Source organism: Mustela nivalis, assembly GCF_964662115.1.
Source record: "Mustela nivalis genome assembly, chromosome: 4".
NCBI classification, from domain to species: domain Eukaryota; kingdom Metazoa; phylum Chordata; class Mammalia; order Carnivora; family Mustelidae; genus Mustela; species Mustela nivalis.
In genome coordinates this window covers 81,527,242-81,551,726 of record NC_139023.1, presented here as the reverse complement: position 1 = coordinate 81,551,726, position 24,485 = coordinate 81,527,242, and the positions used below count along the sequence as shown (strand labels likewise).

Below are 24,485 nucleotides of genomic sequence, written 5' to 3'. Positions count from 1 at the left end.
CCACTTTTTTATCAACGTGGACAGGAGGAGATTATGCTGAGTGAAATAAGTCAAGCAGAGGAGTCAAGTATCATATGGTTTCACTTACTTGTGGAGCATAAGAAATAACATGGAGACATTGGGAAAAGGTGAGGAGAAGGGTGTTGGGAGAAATCCCTGGAGGAGACGAACCATGAGAGAATGCGGACTCTAGAAACAAACTGAGGGTTTTGGAAGGGAAGGGGTTGGGGGTTGGGTGAGCCTGGTGGTGGATATTAAGGAGGGCATGTATTGCATGGAGCACTAAGTGTGATGCATAAACGATGAATCTTGGAACACTGAAAAAATAAAGTCGAAAAAAATGTTGAATAGATTAACTTTCAGTTTGAAAAGCAATTATGGATGATTTAAAGAAAAATCAGCTCTCTGCTGAATAAAGTATACCAAAAGATTGACAGGTGAAAAGTGAGAGGGGGAAGGGTTCCTGCATGGCTCAGTTGTTTGAGTGTGGACTCTCGATTTTGGCTCAGGTCTCATGACCTCAGTGTTATACTTCCTGCTGAACAGGACTCTGGGATTATGACCTGAGCTGAAAGCAAACACTTAACAACTGAGCCATCCAGGTGCCCTTTTTTTTTTTTTTAAACTTATTTTATGTTTTTAATTTTTTTTTAACATTTTATATATTTAACAAGAGCATGTTTTGAGAGAGAGAGAGAACAAGCAGGGGGAGCAGTAGACAGAGGGAGAAGGAGAAGTAGGCTCCCTGCTGAGCAAGGAGCTCAGACTGGGGCTTAATCCCAGGAACCTGAGATCATGCCCAAAGGCAGAGGCTTAACCAACTGAACCACCCACGTGCCCCTGTTTTTAATTTTTTATTGAAGTATATAGTCAATTATTTTCTTATTTAACTTTGAAAGTTCTCTATTCTTGATACAAGTTTGGGTGCACATATATTGTTAGCCATATCTGTATTTTATGGTTTGGTGCTATTGTAAATGGTGCTTTAAAATCTTTAGTTTCCAATTGTTTATTGCTATTATGTAGAAATGTGATTGATTTTCCTATATTATCCTTTGTGATGTTAATTTTATGTGTGAACTGGATCAGAAGTTGCCCAAATATTTGGTTAAACAATATTTCTGGGTTTATCAGTGAGGCTGTTTCTGGATGAAATTAGTATTTTAATTGGCTTAGTTAAGTAGATTTCCTTCCCCAATGTGGGTAGGAGTCATCCAGCCCATTAAGGGCCTGAATAGAACATTTTAAGAGCTGAACAAAAATTGGTTGGAAGAGGATGGTACCAGAGCAGAAGTAGTCAGGAGAACTTCATGCACAGGAATTCAGGGAAAGACTTTTATGGAGAAATGGCGAAGACAAAGTAAAGAAATTATACACTGGCTATAGCTTATAGCCTGATTCGCTGTTTGTGATTGGTTTTCCTTATGTTTCAATTTCATAACCTTGGGTATTTACAGTCTCAGATTTTGGTTTGCTTACATAAAACACCTGCATCCAGTGGCCTCATTGTTTAATAATTTACAATGTTTTTGTTGTGTGGCTTTCAGGGAAGACCCCTGAATATCTGAATGGAAGTTTCCAACCAGGGGGTAACTGATCAATAGTAGTCTTAAATGACTTTTTGTTAACTTTCATCAGATTTTGAAATATTAGTCTGTATGTTATAAAAAAACTTCAATATTTATGAAAACTGAATGCAAGTTTGAGGAAAAATTGTGCTTTGTGTAGTTTGCAGGCTATGTTTGCAGGCATAAATCTGTATTGGGCTGGTAAGGAATATTTTCTTCCTGCTTTACTACATGTGTGATATTATCATTCCACATTGAAAGTGGGAATAATCAAGATTTATGAAGGCTTTGGCAAGGAACTCAGCCTTGCTAACTGTAGGAATAATAAAATAAAATATTAAGAAAGAAAGTGGAGGGGCACCTGGGTGGCTTAGTCAGTTGGCCTCTGCCTTCAGCTCCAGTCATGGTCCCAGGGTCCTGGGATTGAGCCCCACATTGGGCTCCTGCTTGGCAGGAAACCTACTTCTCCCCCTCCCACTCCCCCTGCTTGTGTTCCCTCTCTCTATGTGTCTCTCTCTGTCAAATAAATAAAATCTTTAAAAAGCAAGCAAGCAAGCAAGCAAGCAAGAGGATGTGGGTGCTTGGGTGGTGGCTCAGTCAGTTCAGTGCCCAACTCTAGATTTCATTCAGGTCATGATCTCAGGATCATGAGATTGAGCCCCGCCTTGGCTCTGTGTTCAATGCACAGTCTGCTTTGGATTCTCTCTCCCTTTCCACCCCTCCTCCCGCTTGCAAACATGCTCTCTAATTAAATAACTAAATTTAAAAAAAAAGTGGATAGGAGGAGGAGTCAAGATGGCGGAGAAGTAGCAAGCTGAGACTGCTTCAGCTTGCCGGAGATCAGCTAGATAGCTTATCTAAAGATTGCAAACACCTGAAAATCCATCGGCAGATTGAAGAGAAGAAGAACAGCAATTCTGGAAACAGAAAAACAACCACTTTCTGAAAGGTAGGGCCGGCGGAGACGTGAATCCAAAGCGAAGGGAAGATAGACCCCGGGGGGAGGGGCCGGCTCCCAGCAAGTGGCGGAGCAACCGCGCACAAAATCAGGACTTTTAAAAGTCTGTTCCGCTGAGGGACATCGCTCCAGAGGCCAAACCGGGGCGAAGCCCACGCGGGGTCAGCGTGGCCTCAGGTCCCGCAGGGTCACAGAAGGATCGGGGGTGTCTGAGTGTCGCAGAGCTTGCGGGTATTGGAACGGGAAAGCCGGCTACAGAGACAGAGCTGACAGTGAGCTCACAGCTTGGGGTTACCTTGAACCGGTCGCAGGCTCAGTGAGCTCGGAGCGAGGCCGGAGGTCAGGCAGACGGGAGTAACTGGGCGCTGTTCTCTGAGGGCGCACTGAGGAGTGGGGCCCTGGGCTCTCGGCTCCTCCAGGCCGGAGACCAGGAGGCCGCCATTTGTATTCCCGTCCTCCGGAACTCTATGGAAAGCGCTCAGGGAACAAAAGCTCCTGAAAGCAAGCCAGAGCGGATTACTCACCCCGGCCCCGCGTAAGGGCGGTGTAATTCCGCCTGGGGCAAAGACACTTGAGAATCACTACAACAAGCCCCTCCCCCAGAAGATCAACAAGAAATCCAGCTGAGACCAAGTTCACCTACCAAGGAGTGCGGTTTCAATACCAAGGAGAGCAGCAGAATTCCAGAGGAGGAAAAAGCCAAGCACGGAACTCATAGCTTTTTTCCTGTGATTTTTTTTAGTCTTGCAGTTAATTTAATTTTTTCTTTTTCATTTTTTTTTTTTTTCTCGCCTTCGGGTAAAATTTTTTTTTTTTTTAACTGTTACCTTTTTCTTTTTTAACGATTTTTTACTAGTTTAACTAATATATATATTTTTTCTTTTTTACATTTTTCTTAGGTGTTTTCTTTTTTTAAAAATTCTTTTCTTTCTTTCTTTTTTTTTTCTTTTTGCTTTTTTTTTCTTTCTTTCTTTTTGAACCTCTTTTTAACCCCTTTCTCCCCACTCACGATTTTGGATCTCTTCTAATTTGGTTAAAGCATATTTTCCTGGGGTTGTTGCCACCCTTTTAGTATTTTACTTGCCCCTTCGTTTACTCTTATCTGGACAAAATGACAAGACGTAAAAATTCAACACAAAAAAAAGAACAAGAGGCAGTACCGAAGGCTAGGGACCTAATCAATACAGACATTGGTAATATGTCAGATCTAGAGTTCAGAATGACAGTTCTCAAGGTTCTAGCCGGGCTCGAAAAAGGCATGGAAGATATAAGAGAAACCCTCTCGAGAGATATAAAAGACCTCTCTGGAGAAATAAAAGAACTAAAATCTAACCAAGTTGAAATCAAAAAAGCTATTAATGAGGTGCAATCAAAAATGGAGGCTCTCACTGCTAGGATAAATGAGGCAGAAGAAAGAATTAGTGATATAGAAGACCAAATGACAGAGAATAAAGAAGCTGAGCAAAAGAGGGACAAACAGCTACTGGACCACGAGGGGAGAATTCGAGAGATAAGTGACACCATAAGACGAAACAACATTAGAATAATTGGGATTCCAGAAGAAGAAGAAAGAGAGAGGGGAGCAGAAGGTATACTGGAAAGAATTATTGGGGAGAATTTCCCCAATATGGCAAAGGGAACGAACATCAAAATTCAGGAGGTTCAGAGAACGCCCCTCAAAATCAATAAGAATAGTCCCACACCCCGTCACCTAATAGTAAAATTTACAAGTCTCAGTGACAAAGAGAAAATCCTGAAAGCAGCCCGGGAAAAGAAGTCTGTAACATACAATGGTAAAAATATTAGATTGGCAGCTGACTTATCCACAGAGACCTGGCAGGCCAGAAAGAGCTGGCATGATATTTTCAGAGCACTAAACGAGAAAAAAATGCAGCCAAGAATACTCTATCCAGCTAGGCTATCATTGAAAATAGAAGGAGAGATTAAAAGCTTCCAGGACAAACAAAAACTGAAAGAATTTGCAAATACCAAACCAGCTCTACAGGAAATATTGAAAGGGGTCCTCTAAGCAAAGAGAGAGCCTACAAGTGGTAGATCAGAAAGGAACAGAGACCATATACAGTAACAGTCACCTTACAGGCAATACAATGGCACTAAATTCATATCTCTCAATAGTTATCCTGAATGTGAATGGGCTAAATGCCCCTGTCAAAAGACACAGGGTATCAGAATGGATAAAAAAACAAAACCCATCTATATGTTGCCTCCAAGAAACACATTTTAAGCCCGAAGACACCTCCAGATTTAAAGTGAGGGGGTGGAAAAGAATTTACCATGCTAATGGACATCAGAAGAAAGCAGGAGTGGCAATCCTTATATCAGATCAATTAGATTTTAAGCCAAAGACTATAATAAGAGATGAGGAAGGACACTATATCATACTCAAAGGGTCTGTCCAACAAGAAGATCTAACAATTTTAAATATCTATGCCCCCAATGTGGGAGCAGCCAACTATATAAACCAATTAATAACAAAATCAAAGAAACACATCAACAATAATACAATAATAGTAGGGGACTTTAACACTCCCCTCACTGAAATGGACAGGTCATCCAAGCAAAAGATCAGCAAGGAAATAAAGGCCTTAAACGACACACTGGACCAGATGGACATCACAGATATATTCAGAATATTTCATCCCAAAGAAACAGAATACACATTCTTCTCTAGTGCACATGGAACATTCTCCAGAATAGATCACATCCTCGGTCCTAAATCAGGACTCAACCGGTATCAAAAGATTGGGATCATTCCCTGCATATTTTCAGACCACAATGCTCTAAAGCTAGAACTCAACCACAAAAGGAAGTTTGGAAAGAACCCAAATACATGGAGACTAAACAGCATCCTTCTAAAGAATGAATGGGTCAACCGGGAAATTAAAGAAGAATTGAAAAAAATCATGGAAACAAATGATAATGAAAATACAACGGTTCAAAATCTGTGGGACACAACAAAGGCAGTCCTGAGAGGAAAATATATAGCGGTACAAGCCTTTCTCAAGAAACAAGAAAGGTCTCAAGTACACAACCTAACCCTACACCTAAAGGAGCTGGAGAAAGAACAAGAAAGAAACCCTAAGCCCAGCAGGAGAAGAGAAATCATAAAGATCAGAGCAGAAATCAATGAAATAGAAACCAAAAAAACAATAGAACAAATCAACGAAACTAGGAGCTGGTTCTTTGAAAGAATTAATAAAATTGATAAACCCCTGGCCCGACTTATCAAAAAGAAAAGAGAAAGGACCCAAATAAATAAAATCATGAATGAAAGAGGAGAGATCACAACTAACACCAAAGAAATACAAACTATTATAAGAACATACTATGAGCAACTCTACGGCAATAAATTTGACAATCTGGAAGAAATGGATGCATTCCTAGAAACATATAAACTACCACAACTGAACCAGGAAGAAATAGAAAGCCTGAACAGACCCATAACCAGTAAGGAGATTGAAACAGTCATTAAAAATCTCCAAACAAACAAAAGCCCAGGGCCAGACGGCTTCCCGGGGGAATTCTACCAAACATTTAAAGAAGAACTAATTCCTATTCTCCTGAAACTGTTCCAAAAAATAGAAATGGAAGGAAAACTTCCAAACTCATTTTATGAGGCCAGCATCACCTTGATCCCAAAACCAGACAAGGATCCCACCAAAAAAGAGAGCTATAGACCGATATCCTTGATGAACACAGATGCGAAAATACTCAACAAAATACTAGCCAATAGGATTCAACAGTACATTAAAAAGATTATTCACCACGACCAAGTGGGATTTATTCCAGGGCTGCAAGGTTGGTTCAACATCCGCAAATCAATCAATGTGATACAACACATCAATAAAAGAAAGAACAAGAACCATATGATACTCTCAATAGATGCTGAAAAAGCATTTGACAAAGTACAGCATCCCTTCCTGATCAAAACTCTTCAAAGTGTAGGGATAGAGGGCACATACCTCAATATCATCAAAGCCATCTATGAAAAACCCACCGCAAATATCATTCTCAATGGAGAAAAACTGAAAGCTTTTCCACTAAGGTCAGGAACACGGCAGGGATGTCCATTATCACCACTGCTATTCAACATAGTACTAGAGGTCCTAGCCTCAGCAATCAGACAACAAAAGGAAATTAAAGGCATCCAAATCGGCAAAGAAGAAGTCAAATTATCACTCTTCACAGATGATATGATACTATATGTGGAAAACCCAAAAGACTCCACTCCAAAACTGCTAGAACTTATACAGGAATTCAGTAAAGTGTCAGGATATAAAATCAATGCACAGAAATCAGTTGCATTTCTCTACACCAACAGCAAGACAGAAGAAAGAGATATTAAGGAGTCAATCCCATTTACAATTGCATCCAAAACCATAAGATACCTAGGAATAAACCTAACCAAAGAGACACAGAATCTATACTCAGAAAACTATAAAGTACTCATGAAAGAAATTGAGGAAGACACAAAGAAATGGAAAAATGTTCCATACTCCTGGATTGGAAGAATAAATATTGTGAAAATGTCTATGCTACCTAAAGCAATCTACACATTTAATGCAATTCCTATCAAAGTACCATCCATCTTTTTCAAAGAAATGGAACAAATAATGCTAAAATTTATATGGAACCAGAAAAGACCTCGAATAGCCAAAGGGATATTGAAAAAGAAAGCCAACATTGGTGGCATCACAATTCCGGACTTCAAGCTCTATTACAAAGCTGTCATCATCAAGACAGCATGGTACTGGCACAAAAACAGACACATAGATCAATGGAACAGAATAGAGAGCCCAGAAATAGACCCTCAAATCTATGGTCAACTCATCTTCGACAAAGCAGGAAAGAATGTCCAATGGAAAAAAGACAGCCTCTTCAATAAATGGTGCTGGGAAAATTGGACAGCCACATGCAGAAAAATGAAATTGGACCATTTCCTTACACCACACACAAAAATAGACTCAAAATGGATGAAGGACCTCAATGTGCGAAAGGAATCCATCAAAATCCTTGAGGAGAACACAGGCAGCAACCTCTTCGACCTCTGCCGCAGCAACATCTTCCTAGGAACAACGCAAAAGGCAAGGGAAGCAAGGGAAAAAATGAACTATTGGGATTTCATCAAGATCAAAAGCTTTTGCACAGCAAAGGAAACAGTTAACAAAATCAAAAGACAACTGACAGAATGGGAGAAGATATTTGCAAACGACATATCAGATAAAGGACTAGTGTCCAGAATCTATAAAGAACTTAGCAAACTCAACACCCAAAGAACAAATAATCCAATCAAGAAATGGGCAGAGGACATGAACAGACATTTCTGCAAAGAAGACATCCAGATGGCCAACAGACACATGAAAAAGTGCTCCATATCACTCGGCATCAGGGAAATACAAATCAAAACCACAATGAGATATCACCTCACACCAGTCAGAATGGCTAAAATCAACAAGTCAGGAAATGACAGATGCTGGCGAGGATGCGGAGAAAGGGGAACCCTCCTACACTGTTGGTGGGAATGCAAGCTGGTGCAGCCACTCTGGAAAACAGCATGGAGGTTCCTCAAAATGTTGAAAATAGAACTGCCCTATGACCCAGCAATTGCACTATTGGGTATTTACCCTAAAGATACAAATGTAGTGATCCAAAGGGGCACGTGCACCCGAATGTTTATAGCAGCTATGTCCACAATAGCCAAACTATGGAAAGAACCTAGATGTCCATCAACAGATGAATGGATCAAGAAGATGTGGTATATATACACAATGGAATACTATGCAGCCATCAAAAGAAATGAAATCTTGCCATTTGCAACAACATGGATGGAACTAGAGCGTATCATGCTTAGCGAAATAAGTCAAGCAGAGAAAGCCAACTATCATATGATCTCCCTGATATGAGGAAGTGGTGATGCAACATGGAGGCTTAAGTGGGTAGAAGAAGAATAAATGAAACAAGATGGGATTGGGAGGGAGACAAACCATAAGTGACTCTTAATCTCACAAAACAAACTGAGGGTTGCTGGGGGGAGGGGGTTTGGGAGAGGGGGGTTGGATTATGGACATTGGGGAGGGTATGTGCTTTGGTGAGTGCTGTGAAGTGTGTAAACCTGGTGATTCACAGACCTGTACCCCTGGGGATAAAAATATATGTATATAAAAAATAAAAAATTCAAAAAAAAAAGTGGATAAATACAGAGAGCCCAACAGATATAAGGCCTTGAATATCCAATCTCTTAATCTCACAAAACAAACTGAGGGTTGGGGGGAGGGGGTTTGGGAGAAGGGGGTGGGATTATGGACATTGGGGAGGGTATGTGCTTTGGTGAGTGCTGTGAAGTGTGTAAACCTGGTGATTCACAGACCTGTACCCCTGGGGATAAAAATATATGTTTATAAAAAATAAAAAATTTAAAAAAAAAGATATCCATCTGGGTATGTGAGCCAATTCTCATTGGCTCTGTCACACTCCCATCTCTTCCTTCTACTTCCTCTGCTACTTCTCTCTCCAAGTTTACAGAAACTATGTCACTCTTTCTCCAAGTTTTATCTGGCCAATTGTCAGAGTGGTTGACACTCACAGGAACCCACTTTAAAATCCTGAATTCAGCTAATTAACATATAAATCATTATTTGTTTCCAGGGTACAGGTCTATGATTCATTAGTCTTATATAATATCCAGTGCTCATTATAACACATACACTCCCCAGTGTCCATCACCCAGCCATCCCATCCTTCCACCATCCTTCCCTCCAGCAACCCTCAGTTTGTTTCCTTTGATTATGAGTCTCTTATGGTTTGTTTCCCTCTCTGATTTCCTCTTATTTCATTTTTCTTCTCTTCCCCTATGGTCCTTTGCCTTGTTTCTTAAACTCCACATATGAATGAGATCATATGATAATTGTCTTTCTCTGATTGTCTTATTTCACTTAGCATAATACTCTTTAGTTTTGTCCACATTCTTGTAAATAGCAATATTTCATTTTTATGGCTGTGTAATATTCCATTGTATATGTATACCACATCTTCTTTATCCATTCATGTGTTAATGGACATTTAAGCTCTTCCCATCATTTGACTATTGTGAACATTGCTGCTATAAACATTGAGGTGCACGTGCCCCTTCGGATCACTACATTTGTATCTTTGGGATAAAGATACAGTAGTGCAATTTCTGGGTCGAAGGGTAGTTGTATTTTCAACTTTTTGAGAAACCTCTATCTTGTTTTCCAGAGTGACTGCACCAGCTTGCATTCCCCTTCTGGCAACTTTTAATATTTTCTCTTTATCCCTTGTGGTAAGCAATTTAATTATGATTGTCTTGGTATAATTTTCTTCATGTTCCTGTGCTTGAGGCTTTTTGAGTTTTTGGATATATGTGTGCATATATTTTTAATCAAATTTGGAAAAATTTCAGCCATTATTTTAAATTAACATTTTACACTTTATTATTTTTAAAAAGATTTTATTCATTTATTTGAGAGAGAAAGAGAGGGATGAGAGAGCACCCACAGAGGGAGAAGCAGGCTCCCTGTGGGGCTGGGATCAATGACCTGAGCTGAAAGCAGACACTTAACTGACTGAGCCACCTGGGTGCCCCAACATTTTATATTGTAAAAACTTATTTTTTTCTGTAATTCTTTTCTGTTTCCTTTTCAACTACAAGAACTCAATTACATGTATATTAGACTACTTGAAGTTGTTCCCTACCTTACTAATGCTCTTTTTTTTTTTCTTCCCCAGTTTGTTTTTCTTTCTGTTTTGTTTGGGTTATTTCTATTCCTATGTCTTCATCAGTCTTTTCTAATCTCTAATATATTTTTATACCCATTCAGTGCATTTTAAATATCAGCTTTTATGTTTTTCTTCTCTAGAAGTTTAGTTATTATCATCTTTATCTCTTTTTGATATGTTTATACATTCCTCTATCTTACTTAATATATGAAATATGGTTGTAATGACTTCTTTTGTAAGCAAAGTGTAAATCCAGTATTTGGATTTATATCTAACTGCTCTGATACAGTGAGTATATGATAAATCAAAACTGACTTTCCATGGCCTAATCTGGCCACACCTTTACTTACATATGATCTGTGGCTATGTTACAATGGCAGGATTGATTAGTTTCATCAGTGACTTTATAACCTGAAAAGCCAAAAATATATACTGTCTTTAATTTACAGAAAACACTTGCTTAGTCCTGCTTCAAAGGCATTTTATTTTGAAAAGAAAACTAAATTGCCAGTCCTCGTACAGCATTTTTTTTTTTTTACTGTCAATCTTCATTGAACACCAACAGCATGATATTATTCTGGTTTTATAAAGGCAGTTCCTAACTATAAAGACAATGAGGGCTAGGGACAAGGTTCAGATGGTTCAGGTATGCAACTGTCCCAAGATTTGATTAGACAGTTATAAAATTTGGAAAATCTTAAGTAGAAGAATAATTAGCATACTCCTTCCTCCATTGGTTTTTAAACTTCAGCAAGTATCACATTCACCTAGAAGGCTTGTTAAAACAAATTAAACAACTCCATACCCAGAGTTTTTGATTTAGTAAATGGAGGTGGGACCTGAGCATGTACACTTCTAACAAGTTTGCATGTCATGCTGATGATACTGGTAGACCTATACTTTGAAAATCAGTACTTTATCCTAGTTCTCTAAAATCAGTCTTCTTTGATATACTTGTAGCAGAAACTGTATGATTGACAGTCACAATTGAGGTTCCCTGAAGAGTGGTCTTTGGTTTTGTTTCGTTATAGCTTTTTTGAGGTGTGGTTTACATACCCTAAAACTAACCCATTTGTGTACTGTTTCATGACTTTCAGAGATTTTGTATAGTTGTCCAGTAGCACCAGAATTCAGTTTTAGAACAGTTTATCACACTAGAGAGCTCCCTCATGATCATTTGCAGTCAGTCTCTACACTCAATTTCAGTCTTTGAAGTTACCAGTGATCTGCTTTTTGTTGGAAGTTTCATATAAATGGAGCCATATGATATGTTTTCATGTATCTGGCTTTTTCCAACTAATATAGTATATTTGAGATTAATCTGTGTCATTGCTGATATTGATGTTTTTATTGCTTAGTAATATTCTATACTACAGACATACTCATTTTGTTTATCCAGTTGGTAGCTGATATTTTGATTTTTTCCAGTTATTGCTATTATGAAAAATGCTATTTTTGGACATTCTTGCACAAAAGATGCCCTATCATTTTGATTAAGAAGGTATGATATCCAGATGATATTCATATAGCATCCTGGGCTTAAAATTGTCTAAAAAATAACTTTAATATATTTCTTGTTACCTAATGATTTATATTTCTAATAATACAATTTTATATCTACTGTAAATATTTTAGCTATTTCAGTTATCTTAACCATTTTTGATATTTTATCTCAAAATATTGCAAATTGGTATACATACACTGTAAAAATTTTATAAAATGTTTCTTTTGAGATAACCCTTTATAGATCCTAGTCTTCACAAAATTGACCTATCTGCTCTTATTCATGGGTAAAATTTACATGTAATTAAATCAAATTAAATAAATATAAAACTTTAATTTCTAATACGGAAATGTTTAGGTAAAATCAAAAGAAGGGAGGACTGCTAATGAACCCCATGTAATTTTCTTACCTAATTTTAACAATTGTTAATAGTTTGACTTTTTTTTCATCCATACCTTGTTCCCTATATGTTTTTGGTATTTCATGTTGAATCTCATTCATTCAAATAAATACCATTACTTCTGCAAGTACCTCATTTTATATCACAAACATATATACATGCAGTTTATGTTTGGTTTTCCGTGATGTCTGGTATTTATCTTTTTCAAGTTGGTTATTTGAATCAGGAACAAAGAAACATACATTCCATTTGATCGATAGGACAATTAAGTTACTCTTAATCTGTAAGCATTCCTCTTATTTTTCCTTGCCAATGACTCATTGAAAAAACTGGTTAAATTGTCTTAAGATTTCTTACAATCCAGATTTATATGTTTCTATCTTCATATCAATCAGTGTATTCCTTTATCTCCTCTATTACCTATGAATTAGTACTTAGGTATAGAACATTAAGTATATTCAGGATTTTAATTTTCTGGTGGCAAGACTTTTTTTTTCAAAGGAGCTATTTACTTCCAATTACTTCATACAGTGTCTTTTAGTCTGTCTTACTGGTGCTATTATTGATCATTGGATTTAAATGTTACTGGCCTAGGGCACCGGGGGGCTCAGTGGTTTAAAGCCTCTGCCTTCAGCTCAGGTCATGATCCTAGGATCCTGGGATGGAGACCCACATCAGGCTCTCCTCTCAGCGGGGAGCCTGCTTCCTCCTCTCTCTCTGCCTGCTTCTCTGCCTACTTGTGATCTCTGTTTGTCAAAAAATTAAATAAAATCTTAAAAAAAAATGTTATTGGCCTGATCCCATTCATCATAAAGTTTCCCTTCAACTTCTTTTTTCTAAAGACTTTTTTCTTTTATAACAGTTCTAGGGTCACAGTAAAATTAAGGGTAAGATACAAAGATTTCCCATTTTTCTCCCTGCCCGGAGCTTACATGACCATCACCCATTTGGTGAAAGATGCTGCTTCCTCATAGCAATATCCCACATCAGAATGGTGCATTTGTTACAATGGATGAACCTACACAAACACATTATAATAACCCAAAGTCCATAGTTTACATTAGGGTTCACTCCTGGCATTGTACATTCTTTGGGTTTTGACAAATGTATATAGACATGTATCCATCACTATAGTATCATACAAAGTAAAAATCCTCTGTATTTCACCTATCACTTTTCCCCCACCATACCTCCTGGCAGCTATTAACCTTTCCACTGTTTCCATAGTTTTCCGTTCCCAGAATATTGAATAGTTGGAATTCTACAGTAAGTAGCCTTTTCACATTGGTTTTTCTCACTTAGTAATGTGCATTTAAATTTCATCTGTGTCTTTTCATGGTTCATATGTTTTTAGGCACTGCATAATATTCCATTGTCTATAATATATACCTTAGTTTGTCCATTCACCTACTGAAGGACATCTTCATTGGTCCCAAGTTTTGGCAGTTATGAATAAAGTTACCTAGACATCCATGTGCAAGTTTTTGTGTAGACATAACTTTTCAGCTCCTTTGAGTATGTACCAAAGAGGATGACTCCTAGATCATATAGTAAGATATGTTTAGCTTTGTGCGAAACCGCCAAACTGTCTTCCAAAGTGACCATACCATTTTGCATTTCCACCACTAATGAATAAGAGATCCTCTTGCTTCATATCCTTGCCAGCATTCAGTGTTGCTAGTATTCTGGATTTTGGCCATTCTCATAGGCGTATAGTGGTATTTGACTTTCATATATTTTTCCCCAATGACATCTGATGTAGAACATCTTTGCCTATGATTATTTGCCACATATATTACTTCTTTAATGTATCTGTTGAGATTTATTAATTGGTTTGTTTTCTTATTGTTGAATTTTAAGAGTTCTTTATATATTTTGTGTAAAAGTCCTCTATCAGATGTGTCTTTTGAAATATTTTCAGCCTGTGACTTTTCTTATTCTCTTGACAGTGTCCTTCATGTATCAGATTTTTTTTTTATCATTTTAGCGAAGTCCACTTTATCAATTATTACTTTCAGGGATCATATCTTTGATGTTGAATCTCATTTCAACATTTTACTAAATGGTTTTAAGAGTTATTGGTGGAAATTCCCTAGATTTTCTATTTCATTAGAGTTGCAAAATGATCTTTATTTATTTATTTATTTATTTTGCAAAATGATCTCTTTTTTTAAGTCATCTTTTAATTCTATCATTCCTTCTGTGTTTCTTACCTAGAATTCTGTAAAGAAGAGTGTTCTTTTATCAACTCTTTTGTTACTCTGAATTTCAATTTTTCCAGGAAAAGGATAAATGCTTGTTTCTTTCTCTGTGTTCAGTTTATCAATTTTTAGAACAATGAGTTTTGTGCCCTAGCAACCTACACATGTGATTAAGTTTTAAGGTACCATTATGAATTCATAGAACTTTCTTATTTGACATCTTTAATCAATTTCAGTCATTATTTTTAGTGTTTAGAGTACTTCATTTTTGGCTGGTGGGGTCCACTGAAGTTTGCTGCTGTATCCTCATGACCTATTCTAGTTTTTGTTTTTGTGGTTTTTTTTTTAAATTTCAGTGCTTTCTGACTGAATTCAGGCTCATATTATACTTTGTGCTCCAGACTTTATTTCTTTTAGAGGACCACATCAGTGGGAAATGGAATTTGAAAACCATAATCTGGATGTTAGGAAGCTTACTATTATTGTCCCTAGATCTTTAAATATTTAAATTTTAAATTGAACATATTTTTCAGTTTATAATCATAGTTTTATCCTTGTGATTATATAGCTTTTTGATCCAAAGAAAATCTGTATTAACAATTCAGTTATCAGTCATTTGGTGGGTATATGTTTAACGCTATTGTAGGCAGTGGTATACAAATACAAGATTGTGGCCCTTGCTTTTAGGGAACCACTGGGACTTGTTCTTACTGGCTAACGGGATAATATATAAAAACTAAATTTTAATTTAGAGGTGGCACAAAAGAAGAATTGATTAATTTTATTGGCAGAGATATTCAAGTAATGCTTCAAGTTCCCAGGGAAAGTAATATCTGTGCTGGGTATTAAAGGAAGGATATGAGTTCAATTGGGTGTGAAAAGATAAGGGAAAGGGACTTACAGAGAGAGGAAAAAGCATATGAAAAGGTATCAAGCAAGAAAACAGGGTCAAGTAGGTTGCTATCTGGGGCACCAGAACTGAAGAGGTGAAAGACAGTTGAGGAGTCAAAATCAGTAAAGTCTTAATATGACATGATAAAGAGATTAGACTTCTCCTGGAGGCAAAAGAAAAACACTGATGGGTAAGTAGATACATGAAATCACCTAATTTGTTCCTCAAAAAATGTTCTGATATCCTCCCATTCTAAATGGGAGAAAGGGGGAAGTTAGGGAAATTAGGCAATAGGGTAGGTAAGTTCACTTTTGAATTTATAGCCTTGTGTTTAGAATAGTGCTGGGCATATAGTAGGCACTTAATATTTGTTGAATGATGAACAAAAATTGAATTGATGATCACATTGATAATTCTGAAGAAAAACCATATGTATTCTGCTTGCTTACTTATTAGTATCTAATTACCATGATATTTTTACAAACTAATTAATTAATAAGCAAAGCAACCCAATAGTAATATGGTCAGGATATGAATGGTAAGCTCATGATAGGGGAAATCTGAATGATGACTATACATATAAAAATAGGCTCACTAGAACCAAAAATTATAAATACCATTTAAATCCCATGAGAGAAAAATATTTAAACATCTAAACAAAACCTAATCTTAGCCAGGGTATTAAATTGCTGAGACTTTTCATGCTGCTGCTGGGAGTATAAACTGGTGAAACCATTCATTATAGAAATCACATTGACAATCAGTAATCAATCCGAAGATACATATGTCATTTTAGTCAACATTTCCATTTCACATATGAACCTTAGAGACATGCTCATACCTGTAAAGAAAGACATATTTAACAATGTTCACTGTAGCATCTTTGATTATACCAAAAATTTAGAAATAACATAAATGTGTAGCTTCAGGAGAATGGAAATTTTAATATATTTGTATAATAGCATAATCTCTTACAATAAAAATGAATAAACCAAAGCGATATGAATAGAATTTGAATAATCAAGTCTCAAAATATGACTGTAAAAGCTTATAAAATGATACATATAGTATGTTGTCATTTATGTGAAGTTAATTATACAAAATAATGTTATTACATATATGTATATAATAATAGATAAAAATACCAAATTTCAAAGCCTGGTTGTCTCTGAGGAGAAGTGAAATAGGGTTGGGATAGGTTATATAGTGGGCTTCAGACTATTTTTCTTTTTACAAAAGTCAGAAACAGATAGAGCAAAATTAAAATTTTGTAAAGTAGGTAACGTGCAGACAGTGTTTATTTTTTATTCTTACATATTTAAATGTTTCTAATGAAAAAGTCTTTTGAGAGTGGAAAATTTCAGAATTACTTTTGTTCTCAAGTAAAATACTTTCTTAGCATCTTTTTTTTAAAAGATTTTATTTATTTATTTGACACAGAGAAATCACAAATAGGCAGAGAGGCAGGCACAGAGAGAGGGGGAAGCATGCTCACCACTGAGCAGAGAGACTGATGTGAGCTGATCCCAGGACCCTGAGATCATGACCTGAGCTGAAGACAGAGGCTTAACCCATGAGCCAACCAGGTGCCCCCTTTCTTAGCATCTAAATACATTTAACTACTTTTTTGCTTTGCAGGTTTGAGTGATGAATTAGCCCTGAAGCTATCTGATGTTTCAGAAATATCTTCAGTAACAATGGCCCGTTCATTGCCCACGGCAGTTCCAGACTCTCCTAGAATTTATCCTGCAAGAACACCTAAAACACCTCGAACACCTAGGTTACAAGATCCAAATAAAACACCAAGATTTTATCCTGTTGTTAAAGAACCAAAAGCTATTGATGTAAAGGTATACAAAACTACCAGGAATATAAAGGCTGCATTTTATATCCTTTAACATTCCAAAATGAGACTTTTTAGTTTCTATCATATTTTTAAAAATATATAGTTTAGATTGTAAGAACTCACTTAAAAATGGTATTTTACCAGTGATGTTTTCTCAGGTTAAGGAATAACTTCCTTAAAATTTGTAGCATAATTAATATTGATCAGAAGGTATAATGAAGACTCACACTAAATTGTATTTCCTTTAATCCTTGGGTTGAATCCTAGCAAAGGACCTTCTTTGTTAAGTTTTGTAACTTGTATGTGAGATGTTTAAGTTTTGTGACTTCATGTGATTTCATAATGTGTCATCCACAGTATGAAAATGTTTGAGCTAGTTTACAGTCAGAGGGTTTCAATTTACTTGTGAAGTTCACACACTGAAATAATTGCAATGTTTGACTTCTTTTTCTTTAGAGTCCAAGAAAGAGAAAAACAAGACATAGTACAAATCCCCCTCTAGAGTGTCATGTTGGTTGGGTAATGGATTCCAGAGATCATGGGCCAAGAACATCTGCTGTCAGGTACTGTATTTGTCAAACATTGCTTTGTTTTTTATTTTAAGTTTGTTGAAAATAGTTACTAATTAGACATTTGGAATATTTAAAAATTTATGTTAGCAAAATATGGAATAATGAAAATAGTTTTTAAAAAGAAACAGAAGAAAGGGAAATAAATGGGACAATTTTCCAATAAGTACATTAAGGAATAATTGAATAGGACAATTTTTTCCCCATTTAAACTAGTTTTCACAAATGTGTACTCTTAGATAAGAAAATATTTAAGTTTATGAAAGATTCCAGATTCTCAGTGGCATAGTGGGTTCTTAGTGAATTAATGTGCTAAACAAACTACTCAAACTATAAAAAGACTATGGAAATAAAACACCTTGTTATTTTGAAGTTTTTCCTTTTGAGGGAAAATAACTTAGATTAGTTGACTATTAGTAGTAAGTGGTTTTTGTTTTAGCTTTATTTTTTTTAAAGACTTATTTACCTCAGAAGAGATGATAGAGCAAACCTTTGATAGTCCCAGTTGTTCAATATAACATGGTATATTTTATCTTATACAGTGGATGCAGAGGTGATTTGCTACTATTTGCTGTGTGTTTCTTGTAAACTTCTGTTTGTGTAGATATTTTCAGAATAATTATCTGACCAACTTTCTAAATGAAGATATAGCTTAGGAAAAAGTATTCTTTAGTTACTAGAAGGGGAGGATTAAATAGTTTCATTCAAAGAAAAGCTAGTGAATTTATCACGATCTGAAAATCTCCACCTCTGTCTTTCCAGTGCTATTTATTTGGTACTTTTACATTTTGTTCTCATTAGATATATTATCCATAAAATATAAAATGTGTATATGTTTTTTACACACCTACTGTATACTTAGGGTTATTGTGTTCTAAGTGATTTTGAGAGTTTACTTTCCAGGCTATTTTTTTTAAAGATTTTTATTTATTAGAGAGAGAAAGAAAGCACGAGCCGGGGAAAAGACAGAGAGAGAAGCAGGCTTCCTATTGAGCAGGGAGCCCAACAACATAGGGCTTGATCCCAGGACCCTGGTATCATGATCTGAGCTGTAAGTCAGACGCTTAACCAACGAGCCACCTAGGCACCCCTCCAGTATGGGTTGTTGTTGTTGTTGTTTTTCTTAATCAGAGCAATATATTTAGAGATCAACAAATAATGGTGAAAGATTTTAGTCAGTAATATTTAGTTTAGTTAGAACATTTAATAGAACGTTTAGTTAGGAATGTGTTCGTTATAATTCATTTTTTTATTATGTTATATCTTTCATTATTAATAATTCATCTATATAGTGATTTATTTATTCCCAGGCACCACTCCATGTTCTTCCACAAGTAAAATGTATCAGGAAAGCAGGGGCTTAACGTTGTGTTGGACACTTTCCTAGGCACTGAGTATATAGCAGGGAACAAGATAATTACAGACCCTGCCTTTCTGGAGCTTAATTCAGGGGTGACAGACAAGTATTTATAAAAATGACTGTTGGGGCGCCTGGATGGCTCAGTGGGTTAAGCCACTGCCTTCAGCTCAGGTCATAATCTCAGAGTCCTGGGATCGAGCCCCGCATCGGGCTCTCCACTCAGCAGTGAGCCTGCTTCCTCCTCTCTCTCTGCCTGCTTGTGATCTCTCTGTGTCAAATAAATAAATAAATAAAATCTAAAAAAAAAAAAATGACTGTATATTTTTTTAAATTGACCTACTTTTTAGGGTAGTTCTAGGTTCACAGCAGAAATTGAGTGGAAGGTACTGAGAGTTCCCTTAGACACCCTGCATTCCCTGCCTTCCACACACAGCCTCACCTTACTATCAACATCCATATCTTTAGATCACCTACCTTAATGTAATTATGGATATGGTTGGATTTAAATCTGCCCTTTTAATTTTAATTTTTTTTAAATTTTGTATTCTACTTTTTTCATCTCTTCTTTGTTCTTTTTTCTTCCATATTTTGGATTGGCCGAGCTATTTATTTATTTATTTATCTGAAAGATTTTATTTATTTATTTATTTATTTGTCACAAGTAGGCAGAGAGGCAGGCAGAGAGAGAGGAAGGGAAGCAGGTTCCCTGTTGAGCAGAGAGCCTGATGTGGGGCTTGATCCCAGGACCCTGGAATCATGACCTGAGCCGAAGGCAGAGGCTTTAACCCACTGAGCAACCCAGGCGCCCCAAGATTGGCTGAGTTTTGTTTTGTTTTTTTTTTTAAGGATTATTATTATTTTTTTTAAAGATTTTATTTATTTATTTGACAGAGATCACAAGTAGGCAGAGAGGCAGACAGAGAGAGAGAGGAGGAAGCAGGCTCCCTTCCGAGCAGAGAGCCCCATGCGGGACTCGATCCCAGGACCCCGAGATCATGACCTGAGCCGAAGGCAGTGGCTTAACCCACTGAGCCACCCAGGCGCCCCTGTTTTTTTTTTTTTTTTAAGATTTTTTATTTATTTATTTGACAGAGAGACATCACAAGTAGGTAGAGAGGCAGGCAGAGAGAGAGAAAGGAGGAAGCAGGCTCCCTGCTGAGCAGAGAGCCCCATGCGGGACTCGATCCCAGGACCCTGAGATCATGACCTGAGCCGAAGGCAGTGGCTTAACCCACTGAGCCACCCAGGCTGAGTTTTTATAATAATTCTATTTTATCTCTACCATTGGCCTCTCACTTATATTTCTTATTTTTTACTGGTCTTCTCCTGTTTATAATATACATTTCAACTTAGTCTACTTTCAAATAATATTATACCACTACATGTATAGCATAAGAATCTTAATACCATAAAGTTCCATTTCCTCCCATCCTCTGTGATATAGCTTTATTATTACTTTTCTTTAGACAGTTATCTTTTAAAAACATGAGAAATTTTTATTTTATCTATCATCTATCTATTTATAGAGTTTTTATTTGAGAGAGAGAGAGAGAGAGAGAGAGTGCATTGGGGAGGGCGAGGAGGGAGAGGCAAACTCCCCTTTGAGCAGGAAGCTAGATGGGTAGATGATTCCTCGGGTCAGTCCCAGAAGCCTGAGACCATGACCTGAACTGAAAGCAGACATTTAACTGACTGAGCCACCTAGGCGCCCCAATGTGAGATATTTTTCAAACATTTGCTCTCATTTTTACCATTTGTAATGTTCTTTATTTCTTAAAAATTTCTCAGTGTACAGGTCTGTTAGGAGTGGATTCTATCTACTTTTGTTTATCAGGAGAAGTTTGTCTTTTTCTATTTTGAAAGATATTCATATTGAGTATAAAATTCTTTGATGGATCTAGATATGGGTATGGTTATATGTGTATATATATGTGTGACTCACAAGGTATTTATCCTGCTTGTGTTTCTCTGAAGTCTTTGGATTCATTGGTTTTTTTGTGTGTGTTTTTTAAAATTTTTTATCTTATATAAACATATATTTTTATCCCCAGGGGTACAGGTCTGTGAATCGCCAGGTTTACACACTTCACAGCACTCACCAAAGCACATACCCTCCCCAATGTCCATAACCCCACCCACCTTCTCCCAAACCCCCTCCCCCCAGCAACCCTCACTTTGTTTTGTGAGATTAAGAGTCACTTACGGTTTGTCTCCCTCCCAATCCCATCTTGTTTCATTGATTCTTCTCCTACCCACTTAATTTGTTGTCTTTTATTCAGTTAGGAAAATTTTCATCTCTTATCTCTTCAAGTATTTTTTGCCCTGTGTTCTTTTTTTTTTTTTTAAGATTTTATTTATTTATTTGACAGAGAGAGATCACAAGTAGATGGAGAGGCAGGCAGAGAGAGAGAGAGAGGAGGAAGCAGGCCCCCCGCTGAGCAGAGAGCCCGATGCGGGACTCAATCCCAGGACCCTGAGATCATGACCTGAGCCAAAGGCAGCGGCTTAATCCACTGAGCCACCCAGGCGCCCTTGCCCTGTGTTCTTGTTTGTTCCTACTTCTGGGATCCAATTACATGTATATTAGATCATTTGTTAATATCTCACAGCTCTTAGATGATCTGATCTTTTTTTTCTACTTTTTCTCTTTGTAATTCATATTGGATAATTTTGATTGACCCTTGTTCATTTTTAGTTGTGTCCAGTCTCCTGATAAGCTCATCAGAGAAATTTTCCATTTCTGATAATTGTGCTTTATATATTTTGCATTACCATCTGACATCTTATTAATAGTTCTCTTTTTCCTGCAGAAGTTTTTTATCATGCATTTTCTCCTTTCCATGAATTCCTTCAACATAATAATCTAATCATGGTTATTTTAAAGTCCATTGTGTGATCATGCCAATAGGTGGGTCATCTGATGTATATATCCTTCTGTTTGTTTTGTTTTTTTTTTTTTTGCATTATTTTTTATTAAAAAAATTTTATTAAAAAATTTAATTTTCTTGTTAGTTTGTGTCTTATAAATTTTTATTGAATTCTAGATTCTTGCTCTTAGACTTATTTTATACCTCTAATATCTCCAGATCTCAAGCTGAGTAAACTCTCATCTCTTTCCATTTTATTTGTTCCTAATCTGCAGAATTTAGCTAAAATAAATCCTAGGCTGACTGATATGAATACAGTTTCATATAATCCAGCTATACTTACATCCCCACTAGAGTACTATAAATATTATTTTCTCCTATGATTTTTAAAAAATATTTATTTATTTATTTATTTGACGGATGTAGATCACAAGTAGGCAGAGAGGCAGGCGGGGGGGGGGGGAGCAGGCTCCCCGCTGAGCAGAGAGCTTGCTGTGGGGCTGGATCCCAGGACCCTGGGGTCATGACCTCAGCCAAAGGCAGAGGCTTCAACCCAGTGAGCCACCCAAGTGCCCCTCTCCTATGATTTTTTAAAAGATTTTATTTATTCATTTGACAGAGAGAGGGAGACCACAAGTAGGCAGAGAGGCAGGCAGAGAGAGAGGGGGAAGCAAGCTCCCTGATGAGCAGAGAGCCCAATGCAGGGCTCGATCCCAGGATCCCGAGATCATGACCTGAGCCAAAGGCAGAGGCTTAACCCACTGAGCCACCCAGGCGCCCCTCCTATGATTTTTAAATAACATTTTCTTTTCTTTACATACTATAAAAGTATAGTATGTAATACACATGACATACAAAGTATGTGTTAATTAACTGTGTATGTTATCAGCAAGGCTTCTGACAGCAAGGCTTCAACAGTAGGCTATTAGTAAAGTTTTTAGGGAGTCAAAATTTACATGTAGATATTTGACTAGTGTAGAGTGTCAGCACCCCTATCTCCTGCATTGTTCAAGGGTTAATTGTATAAACGTATATGTAACTATTAACAGCCCCTCATAGTCTATGAAACAAAAATTGGGGCATCTGGGTGGTTTAGTCAGTTGAGCATCCATTTCTTAATTTCAGCTCAGCTCATGATCTCAAGGTTGTGAAATCTAGGCACCTTGTCAGGTTCCATCTTAGCAGGAAGTCTGCTTGAGATTCTGTCTCTCTGCCCTTCCCACCACTTTCTCTCAAATAAATAAATAAAATCTTTTTTAAAAAAAATGTATGAAGTAAAAATTGAAAAAAATTAGAGAAATAAACATTTCTACAAGAATAGTTGGAGATTTCAATACACTACTTTCTTTTTTTTTTTTTAAGATTTTATTTATTTATTTGACAGAGAGAAATCACAAGTAGGCAGAGAGGCAGGCAGAGAGAGAGAGAGGAGGAAGCAGGCTCCCTGCTGAGCAGAGAGCCCGATGCGGGACTCGATCCCAGGACCCTGAGATCATGACCTGAGCCGAAGGCAGCGGCTTAACCACTGAGCCACCCAGGCGCCCTCAATACACTACTTTCAATAATGCATAAATCAAGTTGACATAAGATGAGTAACAAAATAGAGAACCTTAACAATGCAATAAACCAATTAGACCTAGCAGAATATATATATATATATATATATATATATATATATATATATATATATATAGTCTACCCAACAACAGCACAGAATATACATTCTTAAGTATACACAGGACGTTTTGTACAATAGACCATGTGTTAGGCCAAAACAAAAGCTTTAGTAGACTTTAAATGTGATACCATATAAGATATCTTCTCTGATTTCAGTGGAATGAAGGTAGTAGAAATCTATAACAGAAGTAAAACTGGAAAATTCACAAGTATGTGGCAGTTAAACAACACACTTTTAACCCATGAGTCAAAGAAGACATCATAAAGGAAATTAGAAAATACTGAGAGAGATATGAAAGTGAAAACAGCATACCAAATCTTAAAGGAATGCAAGGAGAGCAGTGCTCAGAGAGAAATTTATAGCTATAAATGCCTACTTTAAAAAGAAAAGAGTTCACAAATCAGTAACCTAACATTATATTTTAAGAAACTTGAAAATGAAGAGCAAAATAAATGCAAAGCTAGCAGAAGGGAGGAAGGAAATGTTGAAAACGAGAGCAAAAATAAACAATAAAGAGAAGAGAAAATCAGTAAAAACAAATGTTGGTTCTTTGAGAAGATCAACAAAACTAACAAAGCTTCTTTAGCTGACTGCCAGAGCAAAAAGAGAAGATGCAAATAACTAAAATCAGAAATAGAGATGGAAACATAACTAACCAATTTTACAGAGATAAGAGGATTAGAAGAGATTAGTGTGAAAATATACATTAACAGATTAGACAACCTGGAAGAAATGAACAGATTCCTCAAAACATACAAATTAAATTGATTGAAGAAGAAATAGACAATCTGAACCCATGCATAAAAGAGATCAAATCAGTAATCAAAGACTTCCCCTAACAAAGAAAATTCCAGACCAATGGCTCCACTTGAAGTGAATTCTAC

General features: G+C 36.7%; 1 protein-coding gene across 9 annotated transcripts in view; it reads left to right on the top strand.

Moving 5' to 3' along the window:
- LARP1B (La ribonucleoprotein 1B) overlaps positions 1 to 24,485 on the top strand; it is a 133,110-nt gene that overhangs the window by 91,317 nt on the left and 17,308 nt on the right. For all 9 annotated transcript variants that reach the window (XR_014310879.1, XM_082727557.1, XM_082727556.1 and 6 more), the window contains exons 13-14: positions 16,920 to 17,131; positions 17,584 to 17,690. Coding sequence is in view for 8 of the 9 variants with exons in the window: in XM_082727557.1 (XP_082583683.1) it covers positions 16,920 to 17,131; positions 17,584 to 17,690 (319 nt within the window). In the remaining variant the exon portion in view is untranslated. The remainder of the gene's footprint in view (positions 1 to 16,919; positions 17,132 to 17,583; positions 17,691 to 24,485) is intronic.